This window comes from Oryzias latipes, chromosome 5 (assembly GCF_002234675.1).
Source record: "Oryzias latipes chromosome 5, ASM223467v1".
NCBI classification, from domain to species: domain Eukaryota; kingdom Metazoa; phylum Chordata; class Actinopteri; order Beloniformes; family Adrianichthyidae; genus Oryzias; species Oryzias latipes.
Genome location: NC_019863.2, coordinates 24,796,251 through 24,811,622, shown reverse-complemented (window position 1 = coordinate 24,811,622; position 15,372 = coordinate 24,796,251). Strand labels below are relative to the sequence as shown.

At 40.6% G+C, this 15,372-nt stretch overlaps 1 protein-coding gene across 3 annotated transcripts in view; it reads left to right on the top strand.

Moving 5' to 3' along the window:
• iqsec1 (IQ motif and Sec7 domain 1) overlaps positions 1-15,372 on the top strand; it is a 138,691-nt gene that overhangs the window by 72,295 nt on the left and 51,024 nt on the right. Inside the window, exon 1 of one of the 3 annotated variants that reach the window (XM_023955122.1) lies at positions 4,613-4,969. The exons of the other annotated variants lie outside the window; for them this stretch is intronic. Coding sequence (XP_023810890.1) covers positions 4,893-4,969 — 77 coding nt within the window. The 5' untranslated portion in view covers positions 4,613-4,892. Of the gene's footprint in view, positions 1-4,612; positions 4,970-15,372 lie in introns of those variants that run through there. 3 annotated transcript variants of the gene reach the window in all.

The window sequence follows — 15,372 nt, the reverse complement described above, 5'->3', positions numbered from 1 at the left end:
ATGGGAGGGGTGGGGACACTTTCACTGGTAGCCCGGGTTTGGGCTTCAGGATCATAAAAATGCAGGCATGTTCTGAACGTTTGCAGGAAAAATGATGAAGCAAAATAGAGTTGATATCCTAACTGATCTGTCATCAAATTTCCCGAAGGTGGAATTGTTTTATTCCTTTCTAAGTCAGTTTGTGGGATGATGTTAACACGGGTTAATCAGCTTTACACTTGAAAACAAGATTTGTGGAACTAAAAAAATAAAAACTGCAGAAATATTATGTGCTTCTGCAAATATTCGTTGTATAAAAAGATCTCAAAGTGTAAAACTATTTCCAGACATAAAACATTTGTGGAAAGCACAAAAGGATTCAATGCACAAATTTGGTTTGCAGATGTAAAGCCTAATTACACATTTTAACTTTGTGTCACAGCTGCAAAATACTTTTGATTACATTTCCATAAATTGACAGGGACGTGAAGAACCCGACTGACTGTAAAGTGAGTGAAAACGAGTGAAAATCCTCTGAAGATAATAACATTTTTTGTTAAAGATTCAAAACTGAGGGGTTATAATCCTTCAGTCACACAGACCCCCCCCCTCTGATGTCTTATTACAAAATACATTATAACAGTAAACATTGCATCAGCCTTGTAACCCCCCCCCCCCCCCCCCCTGCTCAGTTTTTCATTCAGTCCAGATTGTTTGCAGAAACTATAGATTATTTTCCCAGTAACGTTAATGATTTTTCATCAATCAGACCCAGCTGTGAGTGTGTCCGTCACCACGTGTCGCACACGTCTCATATTTACGTTCTCATTAGCAGCACGGGAAGCAGCGCTTGCTTCCCTGTGGGGTTTGAAGAAATGTGGTTGTCAGATTCTTGCGCTTTCCATTTTCTGCTTTGGCAGCATGTGGTTCTAACTTCTGCTGCCCTCATTAGAAGAAGACTGGCAGCAGACAGATACACCCCCAGTCTAGAAGGATGTTACTTTAAAGGAACATTTTAAGACCAGTGTCATATGCTGCTTTCTTACTTCCTGCAGACATGGATGGGGGGCTCTGCTTAGGGAAAATGTGCATTCAGGCTGTAAGATGGACAGCGCATGATCATAAACATGGATCATGGTCACAGTGCCACACAGCATCTCCTGAAGACAGGTTGACAAACAGCCGAAGCCTTGAAGTAGTTGGGAAAATGCTGCTGCCTGTCTGTTGTCTGGTGATAAATACTGACTTTCAGATTATTTCAGAATCCACTTTCTGGCTCTTCCCATCTCACTGCTGCCTTTTCAGAGGCTGTGGGGCAGCTGGACTGTTATGTTGCAAATCTTCAGCCCTGCTCAGGGTCCGAGTATTCTCATCTGAGATGCCTTGGATTCTATGTTCTCCTGTTTTTTTAATTGTCATTTTAACTACTTAAAGACCCAGTCCAATGAAAAATTGTGCTTTTGGTGTTTTCAATGTGTTTTTGTGGCATTTTCTCATGATGGAGGACATACATAAAGACAATTAAGCTTAAATTAGCATTTTTGATCATTTCATTATTCAAATTGTTATGGTGGGGGGCCGAAGAAAAAAATGCAGTTTGAAAAAGAGCATGTTTGCTTTGTAGATAATACTTTGGGTGGGTCACAAGCTCCCTGCTCTGCTCCATTTTGATACGTGAACTTGTTGATGACTAGATCCATGAACCTCTTCATTTTCCCGGTTCAAGCTGGCATCTGGCTCAAAAACTGTACGGCTGGATAGCTGTGTGTAAGCCAGTGAGAGAGAGTGTAAACAGAGAGCTCTCAGTTAGGGTGAGGGGAAAGGCAGCAGGGTCAGCAACAGTCCACAACTGAGAGGCGAATTTTTAGTGAACTACTGGCGCTCTGCAGAAACTATTAGAAAATGACAGGTTTTATATCTTGGGCTAAAAACTGCATAATCATACTTAAAAGGCAACCCGGAACGCTTTAAAAAAGACTTTGATTAAACTGGGTCTTTATGGTCTTTTATCAGTTTTTTGTTGTTTTAATTCAATATTTCATCCTATATTTACAGTACTTGGTGTTAATTTAGACCAACTTTGTTGTTATTTTTTCCCCTTACAGCACTCTGGTCTACAACGGCGTATTTCATTTAAAAAAGTTTGACTTAAGTAGATGAAACTTTCCGAACTGGAAATTCAGATGGAAAATACAACAAAACAGAAGCAAGTTATCATTTGTGCTGCATTACCTCCTGCTTTCCACGATACGCTCCACTTGAGCCTCTCCATTCAGAACATGATGTTTCTCTGGTCGGTGACCTGCCGGAGTTGCTGCTTCTGTGAGGCTCAGTTCAAAGGCAGGGAAAAGTGAAGCTCAGCTGTAGTGAAGTACTTATCCTCCCCCAACTGCCAAATGATTCTGCAGTTATTAACATAATGCTTTGATTCAGCTCATTTCACTCTATGCAGCAAGAAGAAGAGCTGCATCGAGCACAGCCACCGTAAATGGATGGACAGGGCATGTGGAGATGACACCCAGCAGTTTGCGTGAAACTAATCGGAAGACAATTGTTCTTCACATCATCAGAGAATCCAGACGTTTTCCTGGGATTTCCAATGAAACAATTTTAACAGAAAATTTCATGGAAATTAGCACAAATTAAACGCCATTTGTCTCTACGAGGAGATCTGCCCACAGAGGCTTTAAAGTGGACTTGAATGTGTAACAAGCCATTCAGTGAACTGGTGAACCTTCTTTTGCTGTAATTGCTGTTTATTTTCAAATCAGCCTCAGACAGGAAGTCAAAGTTTTGGCCCTTTCTTTGACAAAGCAAAACTAGCATGACTTTCTGCTCTTCTGAGGGGCAGTTAAAGATGACACAGTACTGTTTGAAATCATTATAAAAATAAGAATAAAAGAAAAAATGAATCAAGTGTCCAGTGATGTTCATTTTTATTTTTTTAGTGTTATTCAAACAGTCAAAATTTAGGGACAAATAACAGCTTGCTAAAGTAAACCCCTTGAAGCTTATTGATGCGAATATGCATCAAACCACTTTAACTCCAAAATTACCGTAATTTAGCATCTACTTGAAAGCGAGTGTGAGTGCCTATATCAAAACCGGAGCTCCACAGGGGTTAGTGCTAAGCTCATTCTTGTAAAATCATCTTTAAGACCCAATCCCATCATTGTTTGATCTATTGTAAAAGCTTTCTCAGTGGTCTTTTAATTATGATTATGCTGTTTTTAGGCAAATGTTTAAAAACTTGAGCCGTTTTTTTAGGACGAAGTTTCTGCAGAGTGGCAGGAGTTCATCAGAAATTTGCTTCCAAGCTGTGGGCGGGACCGTTGGTGTGAAGAAAACCTGTCCCCACCTCCTATTATCCCTTTGTTTACATCCTTTCTGCTGGCTTACAGCACCTTAAACCCCAAACGAACATTACCAGTGCAACAAAAATAGTGAGCAATATCTGAGCTATCCAGCCGTACAGTTTCGAGCCAGATTCCAGCTCAGACGAGGAAAACAAAGCTGTATATGGATTTAGTCATCTACGAGTGGATGCATCCAAATGTGGTAGTTTCTACGTCACTCCTACAATCTTTTTCCAACTGCATCTTTTTTGTCTCTCCTGATTCCCAACAATTTGAATCAAGAAATACTCTGAAATGTAAGTTTGAGCTTAATTTTCTTTTTATATGACCTTCATTATGAGAAAAATGCCATGTTAAAAATATCAACAACACAATTTTCATTGGAGTGGATCTTTAACAATGACTAGAGAAGCTGTCTGCAGATGAGCAGCTGCAGGAAGTGTCTGTGGAAAAAGGCAGGTCACTAACGTTTTGCTAAGATGACATAAACCTGTGAAAGCTTTTAGAACGGAGGCATAACATCCTTCAACAACAGAACCCTCAGCAGAAACATCTGCAAACCGTGAAGATGCTTTATAAATGGTCTGGATTTCTTCAAAACTGTCCTGATTTCAGGGCCCGAGGTGATCATGGAAACTGCCGGAGTGCAGAACTGGCAGTTCCAGCTTTGATTAGCAGTGAAAGTAAAAGCTTGGTCTGACACTTTGCCTAAACAACCCTTTGACATTTCACCAAACTGCATGTTTGTACAGAAACATGTCTTGTTGGTGGTTGTGCACTTGTAAATTAGGAAACATGTTGTCATAAACTATTAACGACCTGTGCTCATGATTAATTCATTCAAGCATCTGCTGCATTATTTGGTTGTACGGCGAGCTCCTGCTGTGTTCTTCTCTTGATGTGACAAAGATGTAAATCGAGTCAAAGGAAAATGAACGGATGCTTTTAACCAGGAACTCTTTACTTAACAAGCAGCTGGTCATCTCACCTCTCTTAAGCGGGTCAGCTGAGGTCAGTCAATCAGTTGCGGGTTTGAGTGGAGGCCGCCTGTGCATGTGAACGGGCGTGAAGTTGCCCCATGTGCTGCTGCTGATTAGCTAGTGTCTGAGCGGCAGCATCTGATAGCGCCTCATTGATTGGGCAGCAGAAAGTGGGGGGGCTCCCTGCGTTTTGCCGTCCCCAAGTGAGGCAGCCAAGTCAGAGCCTCTCTGACAAAGGGGGGAGCTGGGCCTGATGGAGACAGAAGTCCCCTGACTCTGTCTGACGGGGGCAGAATGAGGAGACAGGAGGAGGGAAGCAGAAGCTTAGTAACAGATCTTTATCAAGGAGCCAGAAGCTCTATGTGCAAGGAGGCAGACTGCTAGGCAACAACAAAGACAGTTGAAGGGATGCCGGTTCAACCCCCCTCCTGATATGAGACAGCACCATGTGGGATGCCAGTGTTTCTGCACAGCAGCCTAATCTGGGATTGTCTTTGTTTGGCTGAATGAACTGCAGCCGGTTGGGTGTTTTGATGGACTCTCTGCACAGAGACAGTTTTAAAGAAGCTCCTGCAGGATGCTGAAGTTCAAAGCTTTTTGTCTGGATTACTGGCAGTTCCTCTGTCTGCAGCCTCTGCATGTCTTCTACAAGAGGTAAGCTGCGTCCCACAGCGGAAATAGTGTCTTCATGTCAAAACTTTTCTGCTCACAGAAAAGAGAAAACAGGAAAAATCATACTTGTTTCTTCTTCCAGTTCTTTGCTGAATCAGCTAACAGACTCTGGTGTAAACATAAAGAGCCCCCCCCCCCCCCCCCCCCTCCTGTACTGAGGCAGGACAAAGGGCACAGTGATGTCTCAGAGGAGCCGCTATTGTTGTGGTTTCTTTAGTCCATTGTGTGTGCACGTGTCCCACATCAGGACCGTCTTCCAGCTTTCAGCCATCAGAGGCAAACATTCAAATGGCTATGTAAAACACGCTTCAGTTTAGGACCATGTCACTTGGTCATGTCAATGTTAAAAACATCAAAATGTGTTTTTTTTATTAACTGTGTGTGTGGAAAGTGAAAGTGCATGCTAAAAAATGTCCATCTCTGCTGAACTGCTTATGACCTTTGACACAGAGATGCCATTAAGGGGGTAAACATCTGCTGTTTTCATGTCTGTTTTTATAAATGTCATGCTAATAACCGTAAAACCTGGTTTCTGGAACCAGGAGATGAAAGAATCCAGATTTTTTTGGGACGTGTCCTCTACAAAAAATAACTGGTTTCCACCAGAAACCAGCTCTGCTCTACACGCCCCATGAGTCATGCTCATCACTGCTGACTTCCTAACTGTGGTGTGACTAGACACATTTGTCCAATGTAACCGGAGCAGACATCTGGCTCTTTCAACATACAGCAAACTACAACTTGTTTTTCCTCCTTGTCTCATTCCTGAGAAAACCAGGAATGCTTTACTGACACATTTTGTCTGGGAAATCAGTGGTTCTTGCAGACCACAGCCTTCCTATATGCCAAAAAATAAATAGCTGAAAACTAGGAAAGTAACTCCAATCTTAAGAAGAAAAGTAGTAAAATTATCTGTCTATGCAGAAAGTTACACAAAGGCATTAAAAAATGGAAAAATAAGCACAAAGAAAGCTAACAGTTGTATAGAATTACTTCAAATTATACGTTATACAGCCAGCAATGGTATTTTTTGCTAGTTCTAAGCAAATAGTTTGTGTTTTTTTTTTACGTACATAGAAAAAAACTAGTAGAAAAAAAACTAGTTTAATAAGGGGAAAAACGCATTTTTGAACAGAATATGAACTGAATGAGAGTTCGATTAATATTAATCCTCATAAAATCTAAAACTAGCACTTATTCTATTAATATAAATCTAAATGTATGTTTCTGAAAGTCTGACTTATCAACATTGAACTTTAAAATAACATCCTTAAAAACCAGAAACAACAAATCCTGTTGTCCCTTTTTTTGTGCATTTGCCTCAGCAGTCAGACTATACAGGGTCATTCCTGCCTTTTCCCGACACAGATCCAGATGATGCCAGCTCTCTCTGCTTTAAAGAATAGGAATCAAAAAGGATGTAAACCAGGCCACATCAGCCCATCCCCCCCCCGCCTGTCTCGCATTCAGCCTCATCTTTGGGGGTGATGGGGGGGGGGGGGGGGTGTCAGCTGTTTCCTGTTTTTATGAATGGATAAGGACTGTATTTTATTCAGCTCCTGGATGATGCAGTTCTAAAAATATCGGGAAAAGCTTCAAAATATTGAAATTTAGTAGTGAAATTTTGGTGCAAAAATTTCAGCATCTTCTTTTCAAACAGCTTCATAACATCGTTGTGGTTCTGTCAGAATGAAGGGGGGGGGGGGGGGGGGAAGATTACCTCTGTTTCTCCTCCCCCTTCCCATCCACCTCTATCACTTTCTCCTCCCTTATTCTCTTCTCAATTTTTAATCTCTTATTTTAATTTTTCTCTCCTCATTTTCTCAATATAAAAGCAGGACCAATGAAAAATGTTCTTAAAAAAATAGAAGTAGGGTAGTTAGAATGAGATAATCCTTTGGTTTTTTTTGAAAAAAAAATCTAGTTACTAAGACGTGTTTTCATAAAAATATTATGTTGCTATTGCTATAAAACTTTGATAAGATTATTTTAATTGGAAGTCAATTTTTGTCATGAACCGATGGTGTAAGACCCAAAATGCAGGAGACCAGGCATGGTGGCAGAAACGAAAACATGTCATAAACTGAAACATTAAAATTAGCACAGAGAACCAAAAAGGTGGCAAAGCAGAGAACTGAATAAACTAAAAATGGAGAACTGAAATCCAGCCACGTAAATACACTGAGGATAATTAACAGAAAGGGGAAACAGTGAATGATGAGGAACCTGAAATTTGGGTGACTGAAAGACAAAGGGCAACTCAGAACTGAACCAAAGACAACTTAAAAAACAAAATAAACCACAGCATTCTAACACTTTTTCTTACTTTCTATAGGTTCAGTTTTTGCGTTTCACACTTTTTTTTCACCTGTCTTTCCTCTTTTACTCCTCTCCTCCTAGTTTTTTAAGGACACCATATTGGATGTTTTTCTGTCTGGTTTTAGGAAACATCTTTGAATTTTTCACTACTCTTTTTAATGTTTCCTTTTTGAGTTGGCGGCTGCAGATTCTGTCCCGTTTTAATCGCCTCTATTGACATAGTTGATCATTTAAATCCAGACTGATTGCTTTCATGTGCGTCGACTGGCTCAGTCCTGAACATGAGAAAAAAAGAGACAAGGAAAGTCCTCACATCAAGCACCAACTCCGATTTCTTAGCTCTCATACAGAACCCACCAAAAACTAACTCATCATGTTTGTGAGTGCAAACAGGTTGTTTTTGTCCCTATACTGTTTGGACTTAGTGTTTGTGACCTTAAATTGCCCCTTAGGTGTTGGTCTGCATGTGGGCCTTGTGATGGACTGGTGAACTGTCCAGGATGCACCCCACCTTTGATCTAAAATAGTTGGGAAAGGCTCCAGCAAATGCAAATTTAAAGTGTTGCAGTGAAATCAACACTTTAAATTTAAAGCTGCTGTGAAGCGGCTTGGTAGCTGCGGTCTCTTTAATTAAGAGCTTTCTGGCATGTGTCCTATAATGCATTCTTTATTGATTGGATAACGTCCTTAAGGTCACACATTTAAATCTTAACTGCATTCAGGGATCCTCACTAAATCATGTCTTCCACTCGTGCATAAGATTCAGTCTGACCTCTAGTGTGTCAGTAAGCTAACTGCTTGACCTGAGGTTTGTCTGGATGCTTTGACCTTAAATTCTTGAGTGAGAAGTGAAGTCAGCCTTTTTTTTGACTGCAGCTTCCAGTAAGCCGTTTTGAATCACTAATGATGTTTAAGGCATCTGTTTGGCAAAGAGTCAAAGCAAAGAGTCAAAGTTGGTCGGAATGAAAATCACAAGAATGCAGGTCTTCCTTTTTGTGACGTTCTAGCTTTCTTTCAGGTTGAAATGGAGACCAGAAGGATGAAAAAATGAAAAAGGCAGCTGTCAGTCAGCCCAGTCAATCCTACAACTAAAATTACAAATATATAAATATTAGGAAAGAAAGACTTTGTGTTGTTAAAATTAAACTTATAACTTGTGTTGAATGAAACAGCGACATGATTTCAGAATGGATTTTCTGTTTGTTGTGTTGCCGGATGATTAAGTGCAAGTTTCTTCTTTGCATGTCTGTTCTCAGTCTTCTTAAGAAGTCTTAATGAACTGATTTGGTGTCTGAATGAAGGTGTCACTTTCCCACGGCAGTGTTTTTAGTTTTTCATCTTAGAGTTTTCACTGCCCTTTGTGAGTTAAAATTGACTGTGTAGACCGTGGCAGGTTCTGATTCTTGGCTGCACACACCGAACTACAGTCGAACTACCCACACAGTCTTTTTTGTGTTGCGGTTTGGGTTTTCTAAGGGGCATGTTTCAGGTTGAGTGGTGTCTGTGTGTGTAGTCTTGCAGTGGAATGGCAAACTGTCTAGTGCACATGTGTCAAACTCAAGGCCCGGGGGCCAAATGTGGTCCCCCATGTCACTTTATGTGGCCTGCGAGAGCATAAAGGTTTTTAATTTCTTAAACTAAAAATGTTTCTTTAGTTGATTACATATTGTTTATCTGTAGCTGCTGTAATTATTCAATGTTTGCAGGTCTTATGTGTCTTATGCAGACAGATTGTTGTCATCAAACCATCAGTTGGATGCAAGGCGGTGTGCATCCTTTTTATGTAAAATGTAACATGTGTCATACATGTTCTTTCTAGCTCAGTTTTATGTTATTCTTCTTTATTCACTTGGACAGTTTGTCCTTCATTAATGGAGTTATGTGGGTTTAAATAAGCGGACAAAATTTAAAAGGATTTATGCTAGAGTAACAAGCAAACACATGTTTTCTATGCAACTGTAATTGTCACTTTAAAAGTTATAATAAGTAAATAAATGAGTTATTTAACATTAGTAGTTACATTTATTTTTCATTACATTTAGTTACATGTATAAGTTATATCTGACCCTTTGAGGACAACCACTATACTGATGTGGCCCTCAGTGAAAATGAGTTTGACACCCCTGGTCTAGGGTGTGCAGCAGCCCCAGCTAATATTTGCTAACAATGCCTTAAGCTCGTAGGAAAAAGTGCTGCAGGCCAATTGGTCAAAATGTCTCAACAAAAATACATGTGCGTCTTTTTGTGCGCCAATAATAATAATAATAATAATTGCCAGGTAGTGAAGGAACATAGAGGGCATTCTGCTCCCTACTGGATGGAGTGTGTAACAGCAGAACACAGGTCATTATAGCCGCTGTGAGCTCTGACTGAACAGCACACGGCTGGATGTTTATGTTTCTTAAAAATGCCGTAAAACCGACTTTTTTTTATTCCTCCCTTTGATTTTCTGTCTGAACTTTGACTTTGTGTTGACTGAGAGCTCTGTCTGCAGCACACGGCTGCAATGCCTCACCTCTCTGCACTTTGTTTTGGTGATGGCTGATTAATGCCGTTCAAAAACCTGCTCCCCTTCTGAGGCGGGGGTGGCCATAAAATCTGCGAGCTTCTAATGAGAGATGGAGAAACTTGGCAGAGGAGAGAAAACGAGTGCAAGCCAAAGCCAGACTTCTGCATATTTGCTGTGGGACTGCATGGCACCTGAAAGTCAAAGGCTTCCAAGGAAGAGCTACAGCCGGCCAGTGGAATGTAAACACACGCTTGTGCTGCAATCTGAACCAAGGAGGAGCTTCCTGCCTGCTCCGCTCAGCAGCTGGCCTTACTTGGTAAAGCTAGAGGAGTCTCCGCTCTCCACAGACAAAAACAACAGGCTGGGCCTGGTTTTCCAAAGTAAAGAAAAAATAGGAACCATGATCCAAGCTTCCAAACTCAAAGGAGGGGAACCTGGTCCTTTTGCCCCCACAGACAGTTCATGTTTTCATGAAGGAGCAGCATGGGCGGATGCTCAAGTTGCCTAAAGAACAGTTGGACCTCATCAAGAGCTCTGGGAACCTTATGTAGCATCTTTGGCCTGAAGATGTCAGCAGACAGCGAAAGTCTGTCGGTGATGTCAATGCGATAGGAGGATCCTGCCACCCCACATGTAGGGAGCGCCAGCAGCGAGGTTGCTGAAACAGATGACAGTTGTGAAAGCCGTAGGAGCTGCTGCCCTGCTGAAGACTTGAGAAGAAGCAGGTACATACCGTTTTTGATGGCGAAAAGTTCCCATGTCTGTTTTTTTCAAAGGAAGATTGCAGCTGATGTGTGTCCATAGGTGCGTTTGATTCCATCATTGAGGATTTTACTATATGATGCACAGACCACCAGCTGATGTTTGGGATTAAACGGTTTGTCTTTTAGTGCAATAAAACAAAGCAAACACACAAGACTGGCGTGTTCTCTGTGTTGACGTTAATCAGCTGGTGGATCCAGTTTCTGGTTTAATAGACTCTCCTGCAGTCAGATGGCTTCACGTCACCCCCTGAGAGTATGCCGACTGTTGCCGATAGCAGAGTCATGCCTTAGTAACTCACATGCTGCTCTCTGCTGACTGTCTGAACTCTCAGACTGACGCTTTGCTCAGAGGCTGTCAGTCTGTTGGCTGGTGAAACAGTAGAAGCTGGCAAACCTGATCCGGGGTTTTCAGCTGGACACCAAAGCAGCGCGGGTTTAATTATTCATCTGTTCTGGAGCTGGCATCTCACTGTCTTCAGACCTGCTCAGTCAGATCCAGGAGCAGATCCCGTCTGAGGCCACATTTGCAGCTTTCTGGTAAGAGACTTTGCTTTGATTAACTTCAGATTTCTGCGTCCTTGCTGTGGACAGGGATCCCCCTTTGTCCTCAGATGACCAATACTAACTGGTGGTGCCTCCTGCAGAGAACATCTGCTGGCTTTGATGGGGGGGGCATCTGCTGGGACTCACCTGAGGGAGGCACTCAGACAGAATGGTTCTGACTTACAGCTTAAAAAGAGAACTAGAGAGAGGTTCCGGAGTTAAATAAAAGTGATCGTGTGGATCTCTGTGTCTAATTCTCATCAGATCTGTTTTAATGTGTAAGAACTGATCATTGACATAAGTCTTCCTGCAGTTTGCATCTCTTTTTCTGGCTGTTGGAGGCTTTAAACAGTAGTGATTTGACAGCAGAGCAGCAGGCTAAACTGCAGTTTTAAATATTTTAGTGTTGGGTGTCAGATGTCCCTTTGTCATTTGATGCGGCTTTTATTTCACAGAGTCCTCAGAAGACTCCTTTGTCTTTCAATACTGGGTTATTTCTTCTGTTTCAAACTTAAATATTGATAATTCTGTACAGCCTGGTGAAAAATTGAAGCGAATCAGTGTCATTTTCTGTTAATTTTTAAACAGGAAAAATGGATTTAGGACAAAATAAATAAATAGTTTTTAATAATAAATAGTTGCCATAAAAAGTGGACAATTTGTGGTTCTGACATCCCCTCTGTTTTTTTGCAATACTTTGGTCACAATAATCCCATCATGCACCATTTCAGGTTGATGTCATGTTGTTCATTTATGCATTTAGTTATGTATTTTACATTTAAAATCTTACACTTTGAGTATTTTCTAAAACAAAACCATATTTTGTTGCAGCATGTTGTATTTGTTTTGTGTGTAAACTTATTTTGGAAACTTGCCCTATGAATGTGTCAGAAAATGCCACTAATTTAAAACTAAAAGAAAAAAATGGCATTTTCTGTCCCCTAAAGCTTCTAAAAATGTCGCCACCTAACATAAATTATGTTTTTACTCACCAGTAAAAAAATAGTTTTATCTAGAAAATCATTAACTGGAGATTGTTTTGGAGTATTATGATAACCTTTTGTGAAAAAAAGAAAAGAAAACTGAAAACCTTAAACCTTATATTTTTTGACAAGAGTTTGATTATTTGTCATCAAGTTTACTATTTGTCAAAACATCTGTGTGCTTTAATAATTAATTAGCATAATCAAGTTTCCCCAGAAACAGTAATTATGTGCATTATTGAAAATGTATTTCTTGTTGGCATTACAGTAATTACTATTACATACAATTGTGATGTACGGGCGAGCCTTCCAGGGTGTACCTTGCCTTTGCCCAACAGTGGCTGAGAGGCTCCAGCATTCCAGTGATCCCGAAAGGAATGAGGCGGTTTTGGTAAATAGATAAATAGAAAAATGGAAGTTTGAATACAAAGGTCTTCAGACATTGGATAAATATATTGTCCCTCTGCCACATTTCTGTTCACGGATGGCATGATGGTAAATTTGGCTTGGGGGTGGAGTGAATTACCCATATCTTATTATTTTGTGTTGCATTCTGGGAAAGGTTCAGTGCATCCAATTTGTTCATTATGCATTTAGTTAGATGTCAAACTCTATGTCAGACAGAATGGAGAATGGGGTAATTAGGCACACAATTATCGTCTTTCTAGCTCTAAGATTGAAGAAACACCTGGAACAAAAACTTCGGACATTGTTTTTATTTATTATATGACACTTTCCACACTTTAATTTATGTCTGACCTTTACAATTTTCAGTGAAAAGCCTAAAAGTGACAAATCCTGCAAGGATTAAGACAAAAGATGCAGAACTGTACATTTCTATTTTAGGAAATGTAGAATTCTGTGGGAAACGCTGTTCTGTTCCCTGTTTCCTTTTGTGTTTAACCTTCTTTTCCAAAACTAAAACGCATCCTAGAACAAAATTTTTACAGCTGGAACAGGAGGGGTTAAGGATGTGCTCCACACTGGGAGCAGATGTGGATCAGGATAAGGAGCAGCTTATATCAGCAGTCTCCTAATCATTTCAGACAGGTTTCTGACAATGACGATCCACTTCAGCACATGCCCTTGGGCCACAACTGTCCCTGCACAACCCCTTATGCGTATCAAAGTGTGATTGTAAGAAATTGGAACTGGTAGACTTAAAGGAGACATTACTGTTCCACACCGGGGTCCGGTGTTTCAGGTGTGATGTGACTTATGACAGCTAAAATACAAGAGGTTTTGGAAAGAAAAGAAGTTTGCAGAGATGTTTGGGATTTTTATCCAAGGACAGTTCGGTAAACCTGTCAAATCTGGAGCTTCTGAAATGGTCCTGCTTTGAGCTGAATAATAATTTAGGTGTGAAAGAGATAGAAGAGCCCTATTTAAAGAATTTTTCTGTTTGTACAAAGACATTGGATGACATTTTGACAACAACACATTGTCAATTGTGTATTTTATTAATTACCTAAAGGGGAATGATGTGCACATTACAGACAGGATCGAGAGTGATGAGTTTTATATATAAAATTTGAAAAAAGTTTTGTTAAAGTTAAATGGAAAAATGGCATCTTAAATGTGAAAAAACACAATCAAAATGTGTCTTCTTGTACCAGGTGGTTGCAGTTTACTTTCACAGATAGAAATGCACCCATGAAGAATTTGTTTTTTGTCAGAAATGCTTCCTGGAGACCAGTTTTATGAACAAAAGGTAGTATAAAGCTCCATTCGCCACAAAGCTGGTTTTTATATCATGCTTGAAATAAAAAAAATTTGTTCACAACGAAAACTCTAACTTTATAGTGATGTGAAACAGGAGTTGAGATTATTTATAGTAAATCCACTTCAAAATGTTTTGTAAGTAAATAAATGACAAATTGTCACTGAATAAAGACGATCCACAGCAGACAGCTGCTGTCACGTCATTCCTGCAGAGTTCATAAAGCTGGAACAGTTTCAGCAGAAGATTCATTGCAAATCAATTGAAAGCCTAAAGTCTGTTTAGATGGTTTAACCCTTATGCTATTTTAGATGACCCCACCCTTACATTGACGTGTTCTTCCTACCATGACAAAGGTGGATAAAGGTGGAAAGATTTCATGTAATCCATGGACACCAGTGAAGATCACAAATCATTGAAGAAAAAAGGTTCAGAGCACTGTCTAGTGGGTCTAGATGACCCAACTCCCGATGTTAAAGTGCCTAGGATAGCACAAGGGTTACTTACATCTGGTGTACTCCAGTAGTTTCATCATGGGTTCATGGTCAGTGAAAGCATGCTCACTCAGCATGTGGAGCAAGTGGAGGTCTTTAGTGCTGCAGCTCAGTCTGTGGGCTCCAGTCCATCATTTTCTTTTCCTTAATGAAAAGCCTTTTAGCATCTAATAAGCTTTTAATGTCACTCTGCGGGCCCGGCTGTGGTTTGGACACGGCAAAATGGGAAAACCAGCTCTGACTGAGGAGCCACATGATGCTGGTGGACAGAATTTCTCAGGAGGGAAATAATATTTGCATGTTTATGTGCCCTTTCTTTCTGCTCCCCATTCCAGCCTACGGAGGTGTCTGCTTGATAGATTGTAAACATAAAACATATGACACAGAGGTGGCCACAGCTGTTTGAAATTCATGGCAGAGGTAACCGCTCAGATGCTAATAGACACCAGAATGAGGTTCCTGCGATATCATCTCCTTTATTTTGACAGGACTCGAGCCAGGCTCATTTCCTGGTCCTCCAGTGCCGTCGGAATTCCTCCAAGGGTGGAGCATCGTTTTTTTTCTGTTTTTTTCAGCAGCTTTCGTGTGATTTCTTCTGTCAGGTCAGAGAGCGGGGAAGAAATAAATTCTTTTTGCGCATGTTTCCTGCGAAAGGAGCACCTCTTTATCCCAAATTGTTGTGGATTTTTATTTTTCTTGCAGTGGTGTGTCAGCCCACAGCATCCTGCTGCTTTAACTGCTCTTCTTCCTTATGACTCACAGAGATGTCGCTTTGCAGAAACAAACACTGACTTTCCGTCAAAGGTTGGACTCTTCGAGTCATGATATGCTGCGGGAAACATGTCCCACATCTCTGTGCACACTCATTAACTCTGTCTCAAGCATGTTCTCCTGCCAAAGTGTGCAGCTTTTAATCCACATGCATGCTAAGGTGCTCTGTGTCCCAAAGTGCTACCATAGCAACCAAAAGGTGTCTTGTCAAGACAGGTTAACTCCAGGAGACTGTTATGCATGAGGTTTTTGACAGATCTTCAGTCATCTGGTATAAACACA